General features: G+C 44.7%; 2 protein-coding genes across 2 annotated transcripts in view; one reads left to right on the top strand and one right to left on the bottom strand.

The window, feature by feature from the left end:
• The first annotated feature begins 1683 nt into the window (after positions 1–1683).
• mrpl2 (mitochondrial ribosomal protein L2) lies at positions 1684–7751 on the top strand. Its single transcript, XM_068741207.1, has 8 exons — positions 1684–1754; positions 2521–2613; positions 2720–2888; positions 3049–3190; positions 3367–3482; positions 3585–3695; positions 5278–5351; positions 5430–7751. Exons 2-8 carry the CDS (start codon positions 2539–2541, stop codon positions 5637–5639), a joined length of 897 nt encoding a protein of 298 aa, XP_068597308.1. The 5' UTR covers positions 1684–1754; positions 2521–2538; the 3' UTR covers positions 5640–7751.
• An 880-nt stretch (positions 7752–8631) lies between these two features.
• LOC137895585 (phosphofurin acidic cluster sorting protein 2-like) overlaps positions 8632–9227 on the bottom strand; it is a 34803-nt gene continuing 34207 nt past the window's right edge. The window contains exons 24-25 of the mRNA XM_068741073.1: positions 8918–9031; positions 8632–8785 (exon numbers count right to left, since the gene is read on the bottom strand). Of these exons, the coding sequence (XP_068597174.1) occupies positions 8670–8785; positions 8918–9031 (230 nt within the window). The 3' untranslated portion in view covers positions 8632–8669. The remainder of the gene's footprint in view (positions 8786–8917; positions 9032–9227) is intronic.

Here is a 9227-nt window from a genome sequence, read left to right as displayed (position 1 = left end):
AAAGCTTAGTCTGAAAGACAGCTTCCCAGATTGCCATCAACAAGGTGCAATAAGCATTGCGTTTGTGGTACTCGTCCACAGCGTAAAGCCATACTGCTGCTCACAAATACTTACTTCTGTCCTTTATGACTCATCAGCTTTATCCCCCTATTCCACAGCTCTGTATGTCAACGGCTACCTCTCCTAGATGCTTCTATACCTCCACAGTATGTTATCCAGACCAACTGCCTTCCCATTCTTCATCCTCTTCATTGCCTTTCTAACTTCACTCGTGCTAATCTTTGTCACTTCCTGATCCTCCACTCCCCTTTGTTCTCTCTCATTTTCCTCATTCATTAATTCCTCTAAATACTTCTCCCATCTAGCACACTACTGGCCTCTGCCAACATGTTGTCGTCTCTATCCTTCATCACTCTAACATGCTGAACATCCTTCCCATCTCTGTCTCTCTGTCTGGCCAGCCTCTACCAGATCCTTCTCACCCTTTTCAAACTGCTTTCACAACCAGTGGAATGCAGATATCTGTTCTACCAAGAGGCTGCTGGAGCTATCCCGCCACCTAGTGGCAGTTTTAACTTGCATGGTTGCTTCTCTGGACCCACGTCGCTGCTTCATCTCTTCAAACCTTGTATGATTACATTTCCTATAATTGTTTTGAGTAAAATGCAAACTTCATTCTCCGAATTGTAACATAATAATTTAACAATTGGGGCAGTCTATAAGCACAGTGTATTACACAAGTTAGAGGGCCAAATGTTTATTGATAATGAATTTATATATTAAGTGGAGGCTATTGCTATCAGGCATTGTTGTAATGTGTGAGACCCACTTCTATCATAGTACATGTATATTGAATTGGATAATGCGCTGACGACAATGAACGCAAAGGTCTGTCTGCCATCAGTCAGGATTCATCGCATTTAGAACAAAGTTAATTCAATTAAAACAAAGTTAATGTCCTCCAGATATCGAGAAAGAGAAATGCTTGCAGGCCTTCAAAGCACACATCCTTAATGCATGATAGTTTGAAACACTTTCACACGAATCCTTGACCATTGATCCCACCCCTTTCATTTGGAATGACATTGGTATCACTTTTATTGGTAAAAATAAAATAGTATTTGATAGTTATTTAAAGCATTTCTAGACTTGCCTTAATGTAAGCAGCAGTCTCTGATTTGAATTACAGTGTAATTGTGGAATGGAGAGTGGATTATATGATGTTTAAATATCTGTTGTTTATGTTCGCATTGTTTAGCTGATATTTACTTTATCAAAACCTTATCTCGATGATAATTGATTTATTAACCACATTTTCCCATCTTGCTAAGGAAACACGATAAGCAAGCCCTACTCTGCTTCTGATTGGCCGATCTTTACATTCTCATCCTAACCCTGCAAACCCAACCAATCAATGCAGAATGGGTAAGCCACGCCTTTACCAGGATTTATTGGATTATAATTTTTTATTAAAGTAATTTTTTATATATTATTTTTTCCTACCTTTACATGGAAGAAGGCATTGGTCCACCTAGATGCGGATTCTGGAGCCTGAAGATTAACCTTAAGTAAAAGTAGTAACTGTTTGTTGGCACAGTTTCCGTTTAAATAGTTGACAGGACAAACTCGGTCGTACCGGTAATGTGAAAAGAGCGACCACAGCGGTGGTGACGTCATCGGTCCGCGCCGTAGCATGCAGGACTGTGTGAAGGACATCAGAAGGGAGCACGGAATGAGATAAATCAATAATACGGGTTGGTTTGACGTTGTTATTAATCTGCCTGTATCGTAAATGTTATTATTGATCGACGGGACGTTTTATTTTTGCTGTATTGAAGTAGCAAACTGGTGGAATCCAGTTGTTGAACCGGATTAACGTGACAGCTAGTAAAGCTAACGATAGCACACGGTAGTCTTGTCATTTGGTTCGGTTATTCAAAAGTTATGGCGAGAAAGCAATTTATTATAATTATAATAAGATTTATATCGAACACAGTTAACCGTCTCTGACACAAAGTGAATGTAGAAACCTGCTTCAAGCCAGAACCAGTGGAAATCCGACAATACTATTCAGTTATAGCTTATTAGCTTTATTCCCATTATGGACTCTTTATTCTCCCACAATTATAAATTATAAATGTATTATCAGTAGTTTGCTTGTCAAACGGAGATATGATTTCAGGATCAGGTCCAGATCTATCTCTCATCTGGATATAATTTCTCAGATTGGTGACATTTATTTGAATGAATCTGAATCTGTGACACAAGACACGTCGGCCCTTCCAGAAACGTTCCTGCACCTGTTGTAATCTCTGATCCTGACTTTGAGCCTGATCCAATTATGCGCAGTGGTATAACATCAATAGTTGTTTATATCTTGGCCGTTTTATATTTTTGATTAATTCGTTTTTGGTCACATTGACGATATATTAAAAGAGCATCGATATTCCGCTTGACGTTTAATGTATTTGTACGCAGGTCCTGATCAGAATATATGAAATAAATCAAAGTACTTTTCAGCTGCCAGGAGAACTCTGCATGATGGCGCTGTCGGTTCTAGCGACAGCTCTGCGCTCCCTGACTCTCGCCCAGACGCCTCTGCTCTCTTCTCAGGTAAGGATCCACAACCCCTCACTGCACGCCAGCCTTCGTCGTCATAAGAACTAATCTCTGAGTGGTAACGTTCCGTTTATGGGATGTTGTTTTTTTGTGTTGACAGGCAGTTGCGCAGATTAAGATGGGAACTGTTCTGCCCAGAACAGTCCCCCAGTGCAGAGGCTTCCTCACCTCAGCCTTCCTGGAACAGAACAGTACATTATGGAAGCAGACGGAGAAGTACACCGTCAGACCAATCGGCATGAAGAAGACGGGAGGCAGAGATCACACAGGTAAGGACGGGGCGTAATTACAGACGAGGGTAAAAGGTTGCTTTTAAAGGCTACAGGAGGATGAGGTTAGAATTGAGTTCTATCTGTTATCGATAATTAAATAGTAATAAATCAATAGATGGGAAAACAAGCTAATCTTATTGTTCTTTCTGCTACACAGGAAGGATACGGACGCATGGCATCGGTGGCGGCCATAAACAAAGACACAGAATGATAGACTTCCAACGACTTCGCTATGAAGAGGGCAAAGAGGGCAAGCCTTTTGAAGAGAAGGTCGTCAAGGTGCGATACGACCCCTGCAGGTGGGATCAGGATTGCGTGTCTGTTTTTCCACACAATTGAGACAACAGATCTGTGTGTCCTGTGATAAACACCTAATCCAGATTAGGATTTGGAATTGGCTTTACAAGCGTTCTAATCGATCAGCCAAGCTCGTCTCCTTCCAGAGAATTGACGACGATCTGTGCCGTTCACACAGGTCCGCTGACATCGCCCTCATCGCCGGAGGCTACCGAAAAAGGTGGATTATTGCGACGGAGAAAATGCAGATGGGAGACATCGTTAAAACGTCTGCCGTTATTGGACGCATGGCGGGTGTGAACCTCCCCTCCACACGATGCCAGCTCAGAGTCGGGTCAGTTTTTGGGGAAATCTGAATATTAACCCAAAGTTCGAACATGATCATTTATTTTGCAGTCGCAGCCAATGAGGGGGATTCATACCCACTGGGAGCGCTGTCTGTGGGGACTCTGGTGAACAACCTGGAGATACAACCAGGAAAGGGCGCAGCGTACATCCGTGCAGCAGGTAATCTAGTATTTTAGCCTGCAGTTAATGTCATTTGTAAGTTTTTCATCTTTTAGTTATGGAAGTGCTGATCAGTCGTCTGTCTCCTGGGCCTTGTGATTAATTTTTCTTTGCTTTGCCCAGAAGCTTTTTGTATTAAAACTTTACTAAACATTAATGTTTTGTAAAAACTGTCAGCTTTGAGAGTGAACCCAACCACTATGTGTAGTAGTAGTAGTAGTGAATCCGAAGTACTACAAGCAGGACAGAAGGCGTTTGCGTCATCCTGGCTGTGATGCTCTGCCTGGTGAGGAGGCTGATTATTGGCGACTCTACGTGTTGAAATAAACATCTCTGTGGAGATGGACTGTGAGGCTGGGGTGGCGACTGAGGAGTGGCAAACCCTCCTTGTCTAAACAGAACTGTAATGGAGTACCTCGGCAGGAGTCTAATGCCCTCTGCTGGTCATGTTCTTTCATCTCCCCAATGAGCGGTACAGGGAATCATGAATATTGCGCTGTGTTCCTGTAATGATCAGATCCAGTGGATCTTATTCTTGGAGTTTGTTTCTTGTTTCATGATGGAAAAAAAAACATGAAGATGGGTCCCGGTCTAACTTGAATCCCATTAAACGATCCGAACAATCCGGATACCTGTCTGGATACAAAGAAATCCGGGTTTTCCATGTCTTGTAAAACATGCATTCAATCCACTCACCAAAAATCACAGCCCGATATGGAAGATCATGCAAAATGTCTTCTGGATCTGAACTAGAATGAGGTCAGGAAACATTTTTAGTTTTTAACATTAACACCCCATTTATAAAAAAAATACACATCAACTCTGATTCACTTTGACTTTTTATCGTTGGTGTTTAAAGATACCAAGAACAATTTAGAACCTTTCGATAATGATCTGGATCACCATGTAGATGGTGTAAATCCAAATAGGAGGGGAATGAGCTGCTTGGTGGAGGTCTGAGCTCCGATTAGTTTTCTAGTGATTGTAGCACTGCACAGTCTCGTTACACTCTGCATCATGAATTGGAGCCTTTTAACTGTCCGTCCATTCACTTGTGGAAGAGATGACCTTAATCATGTCGTCGAGAGCTGCTTTAGCCGACTTGCGGGTCACGGGTTTGCTGAAGCCTATCCCAGCTGGCTACTGGCGAGAGGCGGGGTACGCCCTGGACACGTCGCCAGCTCACCGCAGGGCAAGACAGACAACCACTCGCGCACATATTCACACCTACGGACAATTTGGAATGACCACTTCATCCAAGTTGCATGTTTTGGGAACACAAACTCCCCACAGAAAGGAATCGAACCCGGAACCTTCCTGCTGTGAGGCAACAGCATTACCCAATATACCATTTAATCTCATTATAAACTGCATTGATCTTAATTTACTGCCATTAGGAAGCGCTTTAACCAGGTCTTATAAAAAATGTCTGATTACCACATTTGTATTGTTGCTTCTGACTAAAGAAATCATGTCATCGTATCTCCTGTTATCTGGATGTCTTGTGCATTTGGATCCAGATAGTAGCTGCTTGAAAGTGTGTCAAGTCTGCTAATTGTAACGTGGTACCGTCTCTTCTCAGGTACCAGCGGAGTTCTGCTGCGTAAAACAAACGGAGCGGTGATAGTGCAGCTTCCGTCCAAGCAGCAGGTCGAGGTGAGGATGGATCCTGTACTTCCAGAGTTAAAACCACTTCCTGTTCTGAAATTGATCTTGTGATCTCTGCAACCGCAGGTCCTCGAGACTTGCATGGTCACGGTGGGACGTGTGTCCAACATCGACCACAACAAGCGTTCGATCGGCAAGGCCGGTCGCAATCGCTGGCTCGGCAAACGGCCTTCCAGCGGCTTGTGGCAGAGAAAGGGAGGCCGGTTCGGACGCAAGATTAAACCGCTGCCTCCGATGAAGAGCTACGTCAACCTGCCCTCGATCGCCTCGATATAAACACAAGTCTGGACATGTTTGGGACTGGCCTGCCACGATCGCCATGCATTTGATGCCGTAACTGTGTCTGAGTGGAAACATGAATAAAAATGAGACATTTGTACAGAAGATTAAAAATTTTATTAAACACAACTGCTTGTGAAAGCATGGAAAGAAACCAAACGATATAAAAAAATCCAAAACATATTTACATCTAGAGCAAAACATGCAGAGTAACCCATATTTTTAGTGGTAAATTTAAAAATACTGTCATATCATTTAAAACAGGGTTTGTGCAAAGACACTGGGCGGCATTTCAAGCAGCGGGAGCAATGAGATGGCATGTTGTAACTGCAAGTTGACCATTAACGCTGATCTTAAGGGTTCCTTTAATGCCATGCCTGCTCATTGATCCAGTCTTGCAAATCACCGCCGCGCTACCTCTAGATTCAGGGCAAAAAAAAAAACACACACACCAGGTTAAATGCATTGATACACTTGCTATGGCAGGTTAGAATTGTAAAAACCCACTCACATCACATTCCCTCCAGCAACTCTGCAGCAGCCCCCCTAAAAGGATAGTCCTGGAGAAGAGAGCTCTATGAACGCCAACCGGCCAAGCCCAGCTCAGATTTAGGGGCACATTTATCTCCTGCTGCTGCTCCAGTCGTTAAACATCGTTTAACTGCATCGACTTCACTGGACAAAGGTCAGGCTGCCGAGGACAAACCTGCAGTTAGATCCTACGTGACCAATGCAAGTCTGTTCCATATGGACTGGGTGTGGGCGTGGCCCACAGGAACCATTGGATCCAGCCCTGGTCACCGCAGTAAGAGCAGCGCGCTGGCCTTCTGCACGCCATAATGTTCAGATGGAACGACGACTTATCCAAATCGGACAGCGACATAGGCAATATCCTAAAAAAACTCCCTCCAAGGGGCCGTTCTGACATTCTGTACAACATGAAACCAAAGAATTTAACCCCCCATCATACTTCATTTCTCCTTTTATTTAATATATTGTTAATATTTAGTTTTTTAATTTGTGTACAAATGTTGCAGGTCTGGTAGGTAGGTGAGTTATACTTGGGTATAAAAACTCTGCCCTGGGTAAACTTTAACAGCCCCCCCATTTACAAATATTGTAAGGGAGCGATTGGGCAGCAACTAAAAGACAGTGAAGCTCTCAAAGCGGGAGGAGAGAGAACTCGGCTGTGAAGTCGGAGGGAGACGCATGGCGGGAGCTGCAAATAAGCTTTTTAACATCAAGTAGCAAAAGCATTAACAACCGTGATGGTTGTTAATCCCCCCCCCCCCACACACACACACACACACACACACACACACACAAACAATCCACTGGGAGGGAGGGGACTAATGACGTCTGGACTACAGGAAGTGGTTCCCCTTTCAAACAGAACGCCTTTATCAGCTCAGAACCAAAGTGCTTTACGGAGAGGGAAGCTGTCCGAGAGGCGACAAACAGAATCGTGTTTATACGTCGTGCAACTTCACGAGAAAGTCCCAGAAAGAGATTTGGCATGTATGTCAAGAAATAAAGGTCAAGCTATATTTGTGCTTTCAATTTAGTGGAAGGGAGATAATACATCTTCTATATTATATATATATTGGGTTTTTTTATACAATGCTAATACTGTCAAAGCTTGTAAAGTCTTCACTTTACATAAAAAGCAACAAGAAACTCACGCAGGAGGCCCCTTTTGTTGCAAACGTTTCACTATTCAGGGAGTCCCGCCGAACAGAGCACGCCTCCAGACGCACGAGGCAGCGACTTGGACACCTGGCGACACGTCCCAAAGCCATTCCCACACTTGACACGATTGTCAGCCCCGACTCATTTGTCTCCGGACCTGCCTGCGATTTGCTTTGCTGCAACGCGAGCACACCTTGTAAAGTCTCAAAGGGCTCCGACCGGGCCGAGGGACCGGGTGAAAGTAACACTGACCTCCGCGCGGTTTGAGTTTTCACCTTTAAACACGCTGCCCCTGTTTGGCCACGCCAAGAGCTGCGGCGGTCGGATCGTCAAACGAACTCGACTTTGGCACATCAGCGGTCCCATCTGGAGGAACCAGCAATCTGCTCTGGGACCGCGAGGGCATCCTCTCAGGGGAACCCCCCCCCCCAGGCCTTACTAAGAGAAGGCCCACTTGCACCATAGCTGGGGAAGTAAGCGCTCCAACATCCCAGAGAAGCAAAGCCATTCAAAAAAACCCCAACTCAAGTTTGGCATTCAGGTGCGTCGTGTCACGCTGCACGGTCTGAACCAACAGCGACACGGCAAAGGCGGCGACCTGCTCGCGTTACAAAACGTGTCGTAGCTACATTCATCATAGCTACCTTTTAAAAAAAACACCTCGGTTCAGTTGTATTTCCATTTGCTTTGAAGCGCTTCAATGCAACGCCAAGAATTGTTGTTCCTTTCTATAAAAAAACAAAACAAAAAATGACCTTCTCAAGAAAGTAAAAGGAGATGAGCGAGAAAATGGAGTTAGAAGAGAAAGATTCCATCTAGATTCACAGCAATATTCCATCGTTCAATGACAAACACGGACTCAAACAATCCCACACACGCGCACGCACACACACACACACACACACACACACACACACACGCCACCGCACATCACCGTCACACTCCTCTCCGCTGTCTGTAGAGTAGCAATAAATGCAGGATTTCACAGAAATAATAAAATGGTAACAAAACAAAGTGCAAAACACAGCTGCCTTTTTTCTTTTTTTAAATGTGGCAAATTGTCAAAAAGCCTCAGAATACCACAAATCTAACAAAATAGTACTTGTTCTTTTTGTAGTGTGTAAAAAAACAACAACAACAACAACAACACCCAACAATATCGAAAACATCAAATGGACAACATGAATTTTGTGTGTTGAACGCGCGGTCGTGAGTCAGGTAAGATTTCCACAGGAAAACTATTACTGCCGGCGGCTCGTTGGCGCTTCCTCCAATTCGCTGTCGCCCCCTCCGTGAGACAAGTGCAGCAGAGTCCGGTGGGGCGCGTGGGGGGGGGGTTCACACAGGCTTAGTGTAACCAAAAATCCCCACTGGGAAGTGCTTGACATGCGTCGGCCACTGGGCAGCGAGTTGGAAAAACTTCACGTCATTCCACTCCACTCCATCAATAGTGACTACGGATGAGAGAAGGGTTAAGAAAAAGAAAATGACCGGAATGGGCGCTTTCAGATCAACGGTCGCCGAAGCGTTTCCTGCCGCTGCCACTAGATGGCAGCGTGTCTCCGCTGGGGGTGGGGGGGGCTTACCTCTCAGCATCGTGTGCTGGTGTTTGGCTGTGCAGATCAACCGGCTGATGCCATCGATCACTTGGCTCTTAGAGTCCAGCTCTTTCTCCTTGGGCTTCTTGCTGAGGAAAATAACTGCGGACGGAAAGCGGCAGTCAGCCGAAGCTCTTAAAGACAGCGTCTTTACTCTTATTGGTGCAGAATGTAGCGCGTCTCTACATCTCTAAGGACGACTACACGATAGACAAGCTCTTCTGCGGCTGCCGAGGGAACCGCACAAAGTCTGGCCAAACTGTCTCCAGTGATGTCCACTGGTCAGAAGACATTTTTA

The sequence above is a fragment of the Brachionichthys hirsutus genome, chromosome 7, assembly GCF_040956055.1.
Source record: "Brachionichthys hirsutus isolate HB-005 chromosome 7, CSIRO-AGI_Bhir_v1, whole genome shotgun sequence".
Taxonomy (NCBI): Eukaryota; Metazoa; Chordata; class Actinopteri; order Lophiiformes; family Brachionichthyidae; genus Brachionichthys; species Brachionichthys hirsutus.
The sequence above is the reverse complement of the archived record's forward strand: the minus strand, read 5'-3'. Positions and strand labels throughout refer to the sequence as shown.